Source organism: Corvus kubaryi, unplaced genomic scaffold (assembly GCF_017639235.1).
Source record: "Corvus kubaryi isolate FWS band 111438036 unplaced genomic scaffold, C.kubaryi_AGA036_p1.0 37385, whole genome shotgun sequence".
Lineage (NCBI taxonomy): Eukaryota > Metazoa > Chordata > Aves > Passeriformes > Corvidae > Corvus > Corvus kubaryi.
In genome coordinates, this window is record NW_024581127.1 from 2043543 (window position 1) to 2059985 (window position 16443).

General features: G+C 39.2%; 1 protein-coding gene, 1 long non-coding RNA gene and 1 other non-coding gene across 4 annotated transcripts; 1 reads left to right on the forward strand and 2 right to left on the reverse strand.

The window, feature by feature from the left end:
- Positions 1–567: 567 nt before the first annotated feature.
- On the forward strand, positions 568–10888 carry MCMDC2 (minichromosome maintenance domain containing 2). Its single transcript, XM_042036174.1, has 14 exons — positions 568–1202; positions 1285–1415; positions 1507–1566; positions 1879–2074; positions 3064–3186; positions 3376–3483; positions 4730–4858; positions 5387–5618; positions 7299–7504; positions 7817–7983; positions 8247–8423; positions 9135–9277; positions 9806–9915; positions 10413–10888. The coding sequence occupies exons 1-14, from the start codon at positions 1103–1105 to the stop codon at positions 10577–10579; spliced, it is 2049 nt and encodes a 682-aa protein (XP_041892108.1). The 5' UTR covers positions 568–1102; the 3' UTR covers positions 10580–10888.
- Positions 10889–11529: 641 nt separating this feature from the next.
- Positions 11530–14972, reverse strand: LOC121668400. Of its 2 annotated transcripts, XR_006017362.1 has the most exons (4): positions 14839–14971; positions 13206–13316; positions 12280–12385; positions 11530–11875 (listed from the first exon to the last, which is right to left on the reverse strand). It is a non-coding gene; the product is annotated as an uncharacterized LOC121668400 (long non-coding RNA). The 2 variants fall into 2 exon arrangements; XR_006017361.1 differs by having other exon boundaries at positions 11530–12385; positions 14851–14972.
- Positions 11946–12023, reverse strand: LOC121668641. The gene has a single exon (XR_006017501.1). It is a non-coding gene; the product is annotated as a small nucleolar RNA SNORD87 (small nucleolar RNA).
- Positions 14973–16443: the final 1471 nt, after the last annotated feature.

A 16443-nucleotide genomic window follows, 5' to 3' on the forward strand; every position in this document is an offset into this window, starting at 1 on the left:
CCCTGTTATAAATTGTCTTTTAACTTGTGCATTTAATCTGTTACTTCAGTCACTAAACACAGCCCAGCCCACAGGGTACAGTTCTCAGGCCACAGGGTTTATGCTGCTGTCACACTGAAGTTGCGCTGGAATCCAGTTACTCCTCTCGGATGTCGATCTGTTTGTCATCCCACAGTCATTTCTGTGAACTACTGCAGGGAATCTTTCATATGCTGTGAACTTCGGCTCCCCATCAGCTCAGTAATTCCATGTCCTATCCTTTACCAGGTAGCTGTCTTATTTTTGAAGATTCAAGTGTTGTTTCATATTGGTCATCTACAAAGAGGACTAAGGACATTTTGCAGAAGAAAATATGAAAGATATTAAAACAGATGCATATATACAAAATACCATATTTTGGCCTTAGTAGTGGTCCTTCTAAATTCTGCAAAGTAGTGCTTTATGGTACAAGACTCTACTCTTACAAAAAGAAATATAAAGAGATGTGGGTAATACACAGTGAAAACCACACCAAAGAACATGGTCAGCCTGCAAACCAAAATTGTAGTTGTAAAAGCTTTGTCAGTGGGAATCATACACTTCTGTGTACCTGCATGGAAATAAATGCAAGATCAGCACCTTAAGTGGGTGCCACAGGAGATCACAGCAGAGTAGGAAAGTCAGATTTTAAGAAAGGAGATGTTTCCCAGTTTCACACTTTTAACAGCTCTGATAGACTTCTCAAATAAGGGAGTTAAAATTTTAAGTCTTACTTTTGATAGACTGATTATAAAATCTATAGGAGAGGTTAAATGGAAACTTTAATTTCATGGGTTAGGGAATTAGGAGAGTGAAATAACTCACTAAGGAAATGAAAACACTAGAGCATTCTAGTGTTTTATTTACTCTAGAAATAGGGTATGCTTCAGTCGTTGGAAAGAACTTTGAACTGAATGTTAAAAATCCTTCAAGAATTTCCTAGTTTGAAAAAGAGACTATTTTAATTTTGTGTGGCTTCGTTAATATGTACCCTTATTATTACTATTATAGCATGGCCAGTGCTACCGTAATTTCTTCACAGTTTATTCCCACAGTTGGATAAAGAGTGCAAAGATCTTGAAAGATGGATCCTGAAATGCAGAAAATGAGGGAAGTTGTCCTTGTCTACCTTGACAGAAGTGGTGGCCTTCAGAAATTTGTGCATGATTGCAAAAAATATAATGGTATTACTCAACACATAGTCTGTTAAATTAATACATAATGTTACACAAATCTGTTATTTTAAGATACTTTTTGCTCCTACAGACTCAAAACAAAGTTATGCTGTTTATCGTTTCATTATTTCAATTAATCCTTCTGACATTGCTGAATTGGATGCAACTCTTGGAAACTATATTCTTCATAATCCCCTACAAGCTGCACAGATTTTTCAGTCAGTAAGTGTATAACAGATGAGTACACAAAAGTGCACCATCTAAATTTCAACAAGATTTTCCTTTCTAAAATGAAGTTATTTTTCCATCACAGGTATGTTTTGTAGCTATTAAGACATTATCATTAATTGAACAATTGCAGACAGAAGCCCAGGTGAGTCTGCATTGGTTTTCTCCATTTAGACCTTGAATCTTCTAAGTACAGTGAAATATTAACAACTATTTTTGTATTAAGTTTTCATTTTCCCTTTGGTTGCAGTACTATTTATAATTAAAATTAGCTGGAAGTCTTACCCAAACATATTGCAATTGTGAGATTAATTAATATGAAACTTAGTTACTCTTCATGTGTTTCTGAAATTTTTTAGCAGTTACGCATCACATTGTGTGTTTGTCCATGAAAAGTAAAGCAGTTTTAAATAAAAATATGTTTTTGTGATACTAATGCAATTGTGTCTCTTGCTAGATCAGTATATTGCTGAAACCAACACATTTGCCACCTTTACCAAGTTATGTTCTGAGTCTTTCTGCATATCCCTTTAATTACACATCTCAAAGATTTTATATGTCTGATGGGATAGTGATTGCAATGGGAACTGTAACAAAATACACACAAGGAGCAAGATTTCTTTGTACTGAGGAAACCTGTCCTTTCTCTGAAGGTAGTAAAAAAACCCCAAATTAATCAGTACTATTTAAAAAGCTTTTAAATAAATTTGATAATAAGATATTAAAGACCTAGCATAACAAAGGTATTTTCCTATATAGTTTTATTATGCATACATTTTTGTAATGAGCATAGCAGGATTTTTATTAATTGAAAGGAGTGGACTTACTCAGCATTATTAAATGTTTTAGAAGAATATCTGTGCCAGCAATCCGTTTTCCTAATGCTGGAGATAGTTTATAGGAGAAAACATAAGTCACCAGTATAACTTGAATGTATTTAATATCTTAAATAACTTAATACTTAAATGTCTTGAATAACAATAAAATATCTCAAAAGTAAATAAACAAATTAGTAAGATACCTTTTTCCTTGGAAACTGTTTCTGTCTGTATAAAAACACCACAGCACAATATGCTTAAGTGGCTGGCAAAAGCTTCTAGCATAAAACAAGTTTGCTTTAATGAGTAGCTGACTTCTGTGGAAGTACTACTTTGAGTAATGTTACTGAATTGCTTGTACCATTGCAGGGTGAGGCCCTAAATACTTTTAAGGCTGGTTTTTTGCCTCTTCTGTTAAGAGAGACCATACGGTTATAAAAGAGATGCAAAATCCCAAAGTTTGGAGACTGCAGATTAAGTCATACTGACATCTTTATGAGGACACGCACCTCTGTTAGTGACTATCCATGTCCCATGTCATTCCTACGCCAGGCAGAAGCCGCCGTGGCTCACTCCTCAAGAAAGCCCGGCCAAGCTATTCAGCTTGGGAATGTGCAGTAGGAAACTCTGCCATCTCGTGGCCAACCCCAATAAATTATATGGATAATTTTAGTGGAATATGTATGGGAGGCTCATCTGAAGAGACACGTAATAAATTTGGAATTTCACTGTCCAGTATTTTAATTGCTTCTGTTCTTCATGGGAAAATAAGGAGGGCACAGCATTAGTTTAAAATGGTTGGTAACTTATTACTTTTTTTTTAGGATTTAGGTGCATCAGGGTGCATTGTCCTGGAGCTACAGAGTCTGCTACAGTGAGGACTGATTTTGTGTGTAGCTTGTGTTCTTCACCACTGCAGGAAGACATGAAATTTAGAGTACTTGGTGGTAGGATCTATGTAATCTGACTTTTAGATCTGGTAGTTTCCTACTTCTGTTACACAATAAGTAAACAAAATATTTCCAAAAATGGAAAAGCCCATGGCTTTTTCCACAAAAGCCCACTTAAAATACACCAGTCATTTAAAAAAATATGTTTTCAAGAGAACTAACCTTTCTTTGCCTTTGTTTTGAAAGATAAACAAATAGTTGAAATGATTGATGCTAAAATGCTGAATGCTTTGAAAGGATATTCCAATGATAAATCACATTTTAGGATTCAGGCATTTACAGTGTTCTTGAGAGGTAAGATGAACTTTGGAGTTTTGTCAAAAATGTTTTAGAATTGATCCGTAAGAATCCCTTGCAATTGTAGCTCCATTTTTTGGGTTAAAATGGTGAAAGTCATAATTTATATTGCAGTTCTTTCTGTACTCCCCTCCTTAATTTTATAAAAAGTAGCTAGGTAACAAAGCAGTGTGCACAGGTGATTGCAGAGCGTACATCACAAAATTCTTGTGTCACTTTTACACCCCCATTGAATTAAAATCCCTGGCCAGCTTAGCAGTGTCTTATTCTAACTGTTGCTTGTTTTTATCTCCTTTCTACTTCCTTTGGCCATGCTGTTCTGTACTAATTTCATGCATTTTTAACATCCTTCCTCAATCTAGCTGTTTTCCACATTCCATCAGGATTTTTGGCTTCTACTACCACTGCCTTCCACTGCAAACATTAAATGATTTCTAATGTTAATATCCAACTGAAATCGCAACTCAGCAACATATTTCCATTAATTCTTAAAGAAACCCCAAACAAACAAAGAGACAAGCAACAAAAAAACCCTCTGCCATTCCAAAAGTCTAGGGAATTATATGATTCATTTCTTGAAAACTAAATAGAAAGAACTAGGAGTGCTAAAATTATATTTAAAAATTTCATAGAAAAATCTATGGTTAAGATACTGTGAGTTGTATGCATTAAATTTCCACTGGCTCCAGCGATCAGTGTGGTTACAGTGTTTCTCAGGCTGAGATTGATATCTGGTTGGATCTAATTCTCATTTTCAAAAAATAAATGGGATTTTGTTTTCTAAGCTGCACAGAAATATAAAGATTCACAAAGCTGTTTGTGTGTCTTTTTGAAATCTGTAGTTTGTAACTCCTCTTTATTGTGTTTTTTTCTCTGACCTTATATAGGACAGTGACTGATAATGGTGGTGCCACAAGTTTCAGAGTAGGAAATATACTTGTAAAAAACTGTCCATTTTCTTTTCAATGGAGGACTAAATGCATTGTCCATTTTCTTTATCATTAAGTCTATTTTCCCTCACCTGGTGTGCCTTCCTTACCTTTTGCACTAAATAATTAAAATTGTATGTTTCATTTTATTCTAGTCCATTATCGATCTGGCATACAGCTGTTTTCTGCCAATGTTAAATCATCAAATCAAACGTTCAGAATGTGTTGTTTTCCGACCATGTCTTTAAAACTGCTTTTATGCCCTAACATATCTGTAGCTTTGCCCCCCACACTTATTTTTTTATTATTTCCAGATGAACTGGCCAATAAAATGACAATAGGAAACCACTACAGGATTATAGGAATTCCAGCTTGTGTGCAAAATGGTCTACAAGCTACGGCATGTATAGAAGTCAATAGTGTACAGCTCTATAAACCAAATGGTAAGAAAGTTCCATTAAACACTGGCTTAAAAAAAAGTTGGAAAACCTCCTAGAAAAAAAAAATCTTGAGAATTGGTATAGTTTTTTATTACCTAGAGGTCCAGATTACAAAACCATTCAGGGACGTTCCTCTTCCAGTCTGAAATGTGTACTTGCTGTTATTTGAGGATGTCTGCTTTTGCCCACTTTCCATGCATTGGGAAATTCCCTAATTATTTATTGTAGTTCTTCAACTTCTCTTTCCATCTTCACCTATCCATTGGAAAGTACTTTGAAATCATATAAAATGCACCTGATATTTCAGTTTGTTTTTCCTTTCTTATTCCATCAGATCTAGCAGATTGTGTCTGCTAACTTTTTAGCAGTAAAATTAACTGTGTCAGATGCTTACATTCTGAATTTGTGCTTAATACAGAGATGTGTTTGTTCTTGGTAAGTTTTGTATCAAGACTCCAATGGTGATGTGTTCTAACATACCTGCATAGATCTCTTTTATGTGTTTGTTCACCTGTACTTTGTTTCCATTAGGTCCTTCTTTTGTCAGTGACAATTTTAAGTATCTGCTCTCACTGACTTCAAGTTCATGCTGGAGGTTTACTGCTGTCCTGGCCAACGTCTTTGCTTCTCAGGTTGTTCCACCAGGCACTTACAATACTCTTAAACTTGCAATATTGTTGAGTCTAGTACAGACATGTGAAAAAGAAAATGCAGATTATCTGGATCTCTTGGTTGTAACAAGTGACACGCTAATAATCGACAGGTAAAGAGATTATTTTTTTTCACATAAATTAGAATTTAAGAATTAGTATTTTTAAAGCTAATAGGATCGGTCTTACATGGAAAGCTAGAGACTTTGTTTTAAAAGAATATACAAGGCTCCAACTTAGTTAAACACTCAGTTTTTATCCCTAGGACATTTTTTGGTTTTTTTCAAGTGATAAATCTAGATCAGAACTTCATTAATTATAAAACCTCCTAAAACTCTCATAGGATTACAGTAAGAATTTAACACTAGCACTGTTTTGCAGAGCTCAGACAAAACATTCTTCTGAAATCAAAACTGAAGACTATCCCAGAAGCTGGTAATGCCAAAAAAAAAAAGGGCTCAACTTTTCAAACCTTGTTTCAATGTAAGCCTTCTCATCACTGATTCCCAGCTATCAGCCTTTTTAATAAATAAGCAGTGTAAAAATAGATACTTACATTTTTATCACTCTTTTTCATAAAAACCATACGAATAAGGTATGAAAATTCACATACATCTTTACACATAGATTATAAATCTGGTTGTTGTTGCCTTTAAACATTTTTCACTATGCATTTATGTATTTAGCTATTTGTGCAACTATAGACTGTTAACACAATTTTACATACACTGCAGAAAAGTACAATATGCTCAGCTTTACAGTTACATTAATTTAAACCAAACTACTTTCTCCTTCCATAACTTAAAAAAGTTCTCTGAAAGGGGCATGAATTTTATTTTCATTTGGAAGTTCTTCAACCCACTCACTAATATCTTTTGTTGTGAAAAAAAGAACCCAAAACTTTGACCATTTCAAAATTTAGCTGTAGAAATTTGTTAAAAATTTCAAAAATTGTGATCTACAAGATTTCTTTTTTCCAGGTTAAGATTAAGATTTCTTAAAAGAAACAGGAGTTCAGTGTTTTAAGAATCAAACCATCTGGTTAATATTAAAACAGTTGCACACTGTAAATCATGATCAGTATTGTAATTGGTACTGTCTTGCATGTGCACAGTATTTACTGTCAGCAGCCTGTCAAAGTAGGCTTTTCCTACATATTTCCATTGGTGCAATACCCTATTTACTAATTCTTACTGATTTCATTTAATAATTTTCTCCCAGGTCGCAATACTAGGACAAACCATGCTCTGACATCTTAAAATCATTATGAGCCTTTGATTGTGGAACCAGACAGATAATTTGCAACCTCTCTGTGCCAAAGAACACAGTACAGGGGATGAAAAAGATATTCTATGCCTTCTTTCTCCAAAAGAATTGGAGGGTACTGTGTAACTCAGGAAGGCAGAGTTTACAAGTTCCAGCCTTTTCGTTTTTCCTAGATGGCCAGAATTACTAATCCTCTAAACTTTTACATCACTGGAAAAGTTTCTCTAGCATAGAAAGAGGAGTTAACAATGTGGGGTTAAATTATGAGACGACTTTGATTTCCTAGGAATTACTTCTGCACACCACAATTTGCCTCATGTTTAATCCGTAAGAAATACAGTCTCAATGACAGCTGCTGGAGAGCAGGCTTGAACCTCTACTTTTGTACTCAAACATTTAGTTTTGATGCTGATTTCACATTAAGGGTTTTTTGTTGTTGTTTCTAAGTGAGTCTTAATACTTATTAAGTTTTTTTAAAAGTGAATAATTTAACAATTTATGACTGACAGAATTATTTAATCCTCCAGGCTTCTGAATTACAGCTTATGTCTTCTGCCTCGTGGCATACGACACCCACCTTCTAGTGAAATTTTTCCTTCTGTGTCCAAAGATAAACATGGAACTGGAAGTGCCAGTATTCAAGCCTGCAGTGCTGTGCTGGCCAAGGGTGGCATCTGTTACATAGGAGACTTAAGTTCATATAAAAAGGATAAACTTGAACTTCTGCAGTCTGGTAATCTCCCACCTCCTAACAAATGAGGGGACAGAACTAAACAAATGTGCAAATTCAAGGCTAGATTTGTTCCCCAGCTTATGGCCCTCAAATGCTGCAAAAATCTGTGCACTGTTTTTAATGGGTCTGTGTAAGACACAAGGACATAAAAGCCAAGGTCCTGTAAACGTAAATCTGCTACACTACAGACATCCATTTATCATAACAATTCAGCAAAATCACAATTGTGACTGATTTCAGATTATGTGTGGGACTAGAATTTATAGCTAAGCTGAATTGGTAACGTAACTGATGAATTTTGTCTTATCCTAGTGCTAGAGAGCAGAACAACAACAGTATTTATTCCTGGGAAGAAGTATGGAGAAGAGGCTGACCAACAAGTTACTGTTTCAGTTCAGACCAACTTTTGGTCCCATGTAGATGTGGACTCTTCCTCAAAGAAACATATACAAAAGGAGAACTTTCTAATTGGACAGATGGTAAAGCACATGCCTAAAAATTCAACTTGTTAGTATTTCCCAGAAAGTCACAACTTAAGTAAATTTAAATCAAGTATCTTCTAAAATGAGATAGCTTTCCCAAAAAAGTATTGAAACAAAATTTTACTAAGTATTACAGGTAATTCATTAGATAATCTTGCAGTATAAGTGGATATAGGATATTTCAGATGGAAAACAATATGATGCTTCTACATGTCAAAAGCCCAAAATAGATGTTTTCTTTCTATGGGTCTTTTCTTTAGGATGTGAGTTTGATTCCAGTTAACCTTGTAGATGGTTTTGGGCTCTTGATCTACAATGAGTTTCCTTCCTGTCACCTGTCTTCTTCTGTTGTACATCATGTCTTGAGAAGAGCCATTAATCCTGAAGCCATGCTGTACAAAGTCTCACAGCAGTTCAGAACACAAGATTACGAGGAGGTAACAGATTATACGCAATAATTTAGAAATGCATTATATTTGTGAATATCATACTAGGTTTGGCATCAGAAAGCTCTCTCTGCACAGTCTGCTTAGTTTTAATACTCACTTTTTGCCCTTCCCCCACCATATTTCCACTAGCACTAAGAGGATCATTGACAAAAGCAGCTTCAGTTCTTGAAAAGGGTCAGTATAATAAATACAGTTTGAGCGTGTTTCTGGAAAACAGACTAAGTTAACATTCATATGTGAACAGATCTCCAATATCTACTTTTGGCCAAAAGGTTTACAAGCAGTAGCAGAAATTAATATTCCATTCTAATTAAATTGTCAATAGCTGCAGCATAACTAACAGATGATTCCCCCCAGAAGTGTTCAAGGCCAGACTGGATGAGGCTCTGAGCAACCTGGTCTAGTGGAAAGCGTCCCTGCCCACAGCAGGGGAGATGGAACTGGGTCATCTTTAAGGTCGCTTCCAACCCAAACCATACTATAATTCTATTTACGATCCAAGATCTGTCCTTATTGTTATCCTTCATATTTTCCTTATTCAGCATAGCCAAATGGTGACAACTGTCTTTACTATTAAAACTATTGGTAGAATATATTGTCCAGCCTGTATTACTATGCCACTGGTATATTAAAAGGTGTGAAAAAAGGTCAGTTCTTTATTTTCCAGTTAAATATTTAAAATGTATGCTCTCTCTCTAGTTTATTTTGTTTGCTAGGAATCTTCATGTTGAACTGAGTTCAGAAGCAGAAAGTCTCATTCAGGGCTACTATCTTGCAAGTCGCAGGGTGAGAAGATATTCCATTCATGGATCAACGTTATCAGCCTCTGCACTAAAAATTCTGTATGTCCCACTTTTCATTTTCAAAGAGAAATTGTGCTCATCTGCTCAGGAGCTTGTTTAATAAAATCTAGATAAGACTAATTTTTTGATCAAGCATAAATAATCTTATTTATCATTTATGAATGCCATTTATTCTATATATTGAATTGTTATATATATATAGATACTGCTAAAAGAAACCCAAGTTCAAACAACTTTGCCAGGCAAAAAAAAAACCCCAACAGCTATTTACAAAACACGTATCATTATTAAAGCTATCTAGAAAAACAAAATGGGACTTAAATAGGCACTGCTTTATCATGGGAGCAAAAAAGTATTAATGGATAATATGCCAAGTTCCACTTTTTAGCACAAAAAGTCAATGCATATGTGTTTTGTCAGTGATAAGTGTAACTGCACAGCTAAAGTATGAAAAAAACCAACCCAGCATTAACTTTTAATTACGCAAGTGCTTGACACAGGGCGATACACATTGCATTCATGCCTGCAGTATTTTTTATTTCTGACATGCTTATATTGATCTCTTAGGATCTCACTGTCTAAGGCTCATGCCAAGCTCAGTTTAAGACAGACAGTACTTGAGGAAGATGCAGTGATTGCCATCTTGTTACTTGAGTCATCGCTGACCCTAAAACATGGTAAATAATGCACAACAGTTCCTTAGTCTTGGGTGCATCACCAGCACATTTTGTCAGTCTGAAAAAATTCTATATCCATTGATTGCAGTAAGTGAATTTCAGATCAAAATCCAGAACTTCCACTGCTGAAGACTGGTATTGAAGAAGTCTGTCAGTTTGATTTCTCTGCTGAGTCTCAGTGCTGTATGTAATGAGGCCACAGGCCTGAACCAAGCCTGTCCTTCATGCTGGCTTATATGAGGCATTGCTCCTCTTAACACTGGCTGAGGTTAAACTAAGGACAGATTTCCCTCCCTGGGGAAACCAAAACCAAGGGTTGGAGGTTTTTTTGTTTATTAAGCATCAGTCATATTTGTTCACACACATATTTGGAAGTGAGGTAAGAATTATGATCTAGGATTGCATTACTAAGTAATTTGCATCACAGCTTTTTTCCCCTCAAAGTACTGGCAAATATCAAGCCTTTCAGCTTAAGGTTTAATTTCTTCTTTGCCTAGGCACATCTGTATTATGCGTAGCACCAAATCCTGTATTTCCATTTGACATCACTGATGAAAACTCCCTGCAACAGAGAGATATTTACCTCATGCAGTGTCACCATCAAGTGCTGAAGTTTATTGCTGCCTATAGCCCAGGAATTCACATTAACACTAATGAGGAGTAAAATTCCCACTCTAAGTAAAGCCTGAGGCTTTGGCTTTTTGAGAGACTACAGTTAGAAATACAAAATTACTTCTCTTCGTGGCTACCACTCTCCATTCACAGCTAAGTAAGGAGTAATTTAGGATTCAGGATTTTCATTAAGACTACAACTGAAAATTAAACCACCAGTTCAGAATCTAATGTTTCATTTCAGCTACCTGAATTCTGCAGTTTTTCTTGTTGCTTCTTTTCAAATATATCACCCAAAGGGTTAAGGAGCTTTAAGAACATCAAAACCCTTCTTTTCCTAGTTTAAGTTAACAGTCTTTAATTCCTCATGGTGTATAGATTTTGAAATGTATAAAAGTATTATCATACTGCTTCATGTTCTGCGTCCTTTTTTACATTACAGCAACACGAGATTCTACAACGATGCCACATGCTCCTGCCACCAAAACCCAAATAAAACAAAAAAGTCTGCAAAACAAACAAACCACAAAACAAACCCCCTAGCCGGGGGCCCCCCCCCCCCAGGCCTTCTTCCCCCCAGCCTCAAAAATACCCAAAACCCCAGTGTTTCCACATTATTTTGTATAGACTGCAAGGAATAGCCAAGTGCTACAGGTAAGTGAAAAAATAGTATTAGACAACCTGGTAGGCAGGTAGCTCAATGAATTCAACTCTACCTCACTGTAAGTGGTAGGCCATGAGGTGTTTGAAGCACAGCATGCTTTCCCAGCTATGGGCTTTCCTGTATTTCATCTTCCTAGTAAGGATATAGCACTAGACAATCCTCAGCAAGTCTCACATCCAAGAGATACACATAAATAGAAAAGCAGCAGTAAAACTGTAGACTTCCTGTCAAATCTGGACAAGCTGAATACTTAAGGTTTGTGTTCCTCCTACCCAGGATGTCATCCAGCAAGATCACAGTGCTACTGCTCCCATAGCCTCAACAAAAAAATAAGTCACTGAAAACAGAAAGCCAAGATTTTATTCATACCCTCTACTAACACTGTAAACACTCATTTAGACAACACAAGTTTTCCCACATTTTAATCTTTGCTTTATTCACTTTTGACCCATTTATTTGATACACTCAAATATTCATACTAAGTTCTAAGAATGCCCATAAGGCCTCTTTCTCTTTCTAGAGTGACAGTCTACCCTGAACTTCATTCCAGGATTATTCATTTTCAGTGAACACCTACTCCCCTGGCGTACTATGGAACCAAGCAGTATTTCTGAAGAGCAGGAAGGGCAATGTAAGCATTTCCAAGTGCATTAGAACTCCATATTCCAGGCTGCTGTTTTCAAGCTAAGAACAATAACAATAATAAGTTAGTTTCCTGTATCCTTAATCAATCTTAGACAAAGGTACTACCCTCACTGGCATTTCAGATCTCGAGATACACATCAAAAACATTCAGATGGGTAAACGGCAAAAGTCTCATCATTGTGCCAGCAAAATTACTCTTTAAGAGTAGACTGAAACAGAATTCCTTTATAAATCTCTATTTTTGAGAAGCAACATTAAGGGATTTTCTGCAAAAAGAGCACTTATCCTTGCCTCTCCCCAGTTTCTTCCATGATCTCCTGAAAACTGGAAGACTTGTATCAGTCCCATAAGGACAGTGGTCAACATGGCCAGTACAGGCTCTCCCTGGATGGCAGTACAGCCTGCAGGAGCCTCAGTACTGTGACAGTAAAAAAGCAACTGACCTCCTTAAACACCTGCACTTCTAGAAGTGGGTGGACTCTCCTGCTGGCTCTATGTGCACGCACAAGGCTGGAAGATGGTGGAGGTGGTCATCTGATGTCACAGAACCTTGAAAGGAATAAATAAAATCAGAAATGACAGGAGCAAATCAAACGGGAAACCCCTACTGATTAGCTGGCACATCAGATATACAACACTGCTCATCACAACATTCAGTTGGGTAAACGGCAAAGGGTCATCATCACTATGCCAGCAGTTTCCTGCCTATGTAAGACAGCTTTTTCCAGGTACTAAATACAAGGGAATTGGTTAGGCTTGTCTCAAGAGCTGTACTTCCATAAGCTGAACCAGAGCCTTGGTTTTAACTGTTAAGCACAAAACAGATTGAGTATAGCCAAGAATCAGAGAAGAACAGCTCTGTTTGGGCACAAAAATGCAGGTCCCTCTCTTACATTCAAACCCCAGATGCCAAGTATCTTTCTAGAGGTCAAGCTCACTACCACAGTCACCTCTCCCTTTGGAATATATTGCAAGACTGACACAGGTTAGGTGCCAGCATGATTTGTGATCTGAACATACTGTGCTTCACTTAATTCTCTTCCTTTCAACTAACATCCATGAATTCTTCAAATCAGAAGTCATGTTTCCCCAGTTAAAAACTAGGTTCTCTGGTACAAACCTCTCCCTTCTGACTCCTTTGGGATTCTTGGATTGCACCTGCTTTGTTCTGGGGAGCAAATCTTGGGAGATTTTATAGCTGCCATAATACCTTTTGTTAGAATTTCAATCTTTTGACCCCAAATACAATCATATTCCTCCTTTTTTCATCTGTAAGGGAATTTTCAAGCCATTAAACAGTTTCAGAACTCTTGATCTGGATTTCATGGGGTTTCCCTCAACATCTTAAAATACAGTAAGAAATATTTACTTCTGTAGCTCCAGAATTCACGTGGCATCTTTCTGCTTGCAAAGCATGGCAGAGTCCAGACGGAGGATTCCCAAAGCCGGTAACAAACGCATCTTGAGCTTCACTTTCTGCCTAAAACAATGAAAAGAAGATGTTTGATTCACAGAGCTCCACTGCTGAGCCAGTAGCAAAAAGCATTAACACTTCTTTGGGGACAGTAAGCCAGTCCAAGAAACACCAGCCTCATGCTCTCTTTGTAATTACCTGGGACAGAGCATCAGCCGAGATCAAGGTTAAGTAGAGGCATGACCATTTTCCTAAAGCAAGCTCCAGTGTGAGAAATGACTGATTGCAGGATGAGTACAGTGCTCCTAATGAGCAGCCAGGCTGGGCAGAGGAGGACCCTGGCAGGGTACAGCCTTTAACCCCAGTTCACGTGCGACACTCTGGGGAACTCACTGATGTTTTAGCACCAGTTGAACTGAGGTCAGCACTCACACTGCAGTCCTGGCAGGAGAGCATTACCACAGAGGCTGCTGACACCCCTGGGGCCCTGTCCCTGCCAGACCCCACCAGTTCGGATCTGTGCCTATAACCTGAAAAGGGGCATAGTCTGGGTCACCTCACAGCCCTTGCCCAATTCCCTAAAGGAAAAAGAAGGTCATTTATCTTTTGAATTATGACAGGCATTTGCTGATGAAAACGATCTCTCAGCAAAACCAAGTGTCTTTGAATGTCCAATCTGTCATTTGTTTTATGACTTGATGAGCCAAGTGACAGCTCGAAGTAACCACCACGTGGCACACACTAATTAAGTCCATCTCACTCTCCCATGGCACCCGCTCTCCTGGGAAGCCTGTGTGGCTGGAGTGTCAGCCTGAACTGTGCCACCCCAACATCCAGGGGACACACAGGCACAGTTACAACAGCGTGACAATCACTCCTCTTTCACGTGATGGCTTTGGCTGTTCAGAAAAGCACCAGCAAACCATCCCTGCAATTCCTGAGATTACAGCCATTGCTTTGACCTGCTACGTCGGGATTTCTCAAATTAACCGCCTGGGAGCATTTCTAATTCCTCTGAGAAGGCCAGAAATCACTCTACTGTTTAGACGAGCATATGCCTGGACTGCCAGAACCTGCTCCAAGGAGGACGGCGGAGGTCGGGCGGCTCTGACGGAATCACGCGGATCGCTGCGGATCCACACGGCGGGATCACGGAATCACAGAATGTTAAGAGTCTGGAACGGACCTCAGCGATCATCCAGTCCCAACCCCTTTCCTGCCACGGGCAGGGATACCGCCCGCTAGACCAGCAAGGCCTTATCCAGCCTGGCTTTACACACCACAGCCTCCCTGTTCCAAAGGCCGCACCACCCTCACAGTAAAGAATTTCTTTCCAATATCTAACCTAAATTTCCCCTTTTTCAATTTGTACCCATCAGACTCGGCGGCCGCTGCTGGCGCTCCCACGCCCGAGGCCGGGCACGGCGGAACTGCTCCCAAGCCACGGAGCGGCACGGGCACGCCCCACGCCCGGGCATTCCCCCCTCCCAGGCACCGCCCGGGGCGCCCCTCGCCATCCCGGGATCCGCCGCAAAAGGGGCCCCCGCAAACGCGGGCCGGGTCCCGCCACATCCATCCATGCACCCACCGAGGCACGCACCCCGACTGGAGGCGGGCAGGCGCGGTCGCTCCGGTTGCGACCCCCTTGGAAAAGGCGAATCCTGGCCGGGATCCCGCTAAATACGCGGCACGCCGGGCGGGGCGGGGCGGGCGCAGCGCCTTCCGGCTGCGCGCGCACAGGGACACGGGGAGAGCGGCTCCGGGCGCGTTTGGCGTGTCCAGGGAAAGCGGCGCGGGGCCGCGGGCGCTGAGGGAAGCGCAGCCGCGAGCAGCAGCGAGAGCCGATCTCTGCGCCGCAGCGTCCGCACAGGCAGCGCCTCTGCTGTGGCCGCGGCAAGTTCACCTGTCCCATCCCTCCGTGAGAAAAACCGGGATGACAGTGACCGAGGTTTGCCGAGATCTTCTGGGCTCCTGCATGAAAAATGCCACCTTTTGATAGCAATGTATAAACATTGTACAGCTTTATTCCTAAGCACGTGCATATTCCTAGTGCTAAATGCCAAACACTTGTGTTTCAGTATACGAGGATATGAACTGTTCCCTAGGAATTGTAGCACTGGAATCAAACATCAGGCTTGAAGCAGACAGGTTCAGAGGATCTGTTGTTACCCTGCTGTGTAAATTTCTAGAAGATAAAAGCTCTTGCCCTGGTCGAAGGGAGTGTTTTGCCTAACCTGGTGTCTTGGTTCTGAAAGGAAAGGCATAATTCTGATGCAGAATAATCTGTTTCAAGGAAAAAAAAATCCCAACTCACAAATATGGGGAACTCTTCTTAACTGAAAAACTGCTGTTGTAATTTTGCATGTTCTTACTGGCCTGTAATAATTCCATAAAATGCTGAAAAGATCTTAGGGATGTGGCTACAGTAAGTGACTACAGTGCTTGCTGCTCCAATTCTCTGGCTGCGTCCAGAACATTGTAAATATTTAATTGTAAATACTATAGGAGTCGTGGAGAGCTCCAGATTTCACCATACTTTTTAAACAAAAGTTGTTCCTGCTAGTATTTTTTTTCTTTTTCCCTAAATGTCATTTTAAAATTTAAAGTCTTCAGAAAAGAGACAACATCTATAAATTCAGAATATTATCATGTACAAGGAGAAACTGATACAGGTCTTGTAGCTCACTGATAAAGAGTCTGAGATGTATTCTCTGGGCCATCCGTTCATAATGGTCCATGTTTTTAACCCTTATTGCTAAAGCATTTTTCATGCTTACAGAATCACCTAGGTTGGAAAAGACTACTGATCACCTTTCACTGATCACTACCTTGTCAATTAGACCATGGCACTAATTGGCACATCCTGACTTTTCTTGAACACCTCCAGGAATGGTGACTCTACCACCTGCAACTCCACCACCTCCAAGGGCAGCCCATTCCAATGCTTAACAGCCCTTTCTCTGAAGAAATTTTTCCTGATGTCCAGCTGAACCTCTGCTTCTTGGATAAGCAGTCAGAATCTTCCAATGACATTTAAAGGAACAAAGCCTTTAAAAACACGGAGGAATTTTTTTTCCCCCTTTCTTGAATACTGTCCCTTCCAGGTATATTATCTTGTTGAACGCTCAGAATGCTGCAGGGACAGATGAGAGCTGCAGATTTTACCATACTGTTTTTATGAAAGTTGTTCTGG

Coding starts and splice junctions, on each gene's coding strand:
- MCMDC2 (XM_042036174.1), top strand. CDS start 1,103: ATGGATCCTGAAATGCAGAAAATGAGGGAAGTTGTCCTTGTCTACCTT. Junction 3,187..3,375: donor GAAATTTAGAGTACTTGGTG/GTAGGATCTATG, acceptor TTGTTTTGAAAG/ATAAACAAATAGTTGAAATG. Junction 7,984..8,246: donor ACTTTCTAATTGGACAGATG/GTAAAGCACATG, acceptor TCTTTTCTTTAG/GATGTGAGTTTGATTCCAGT.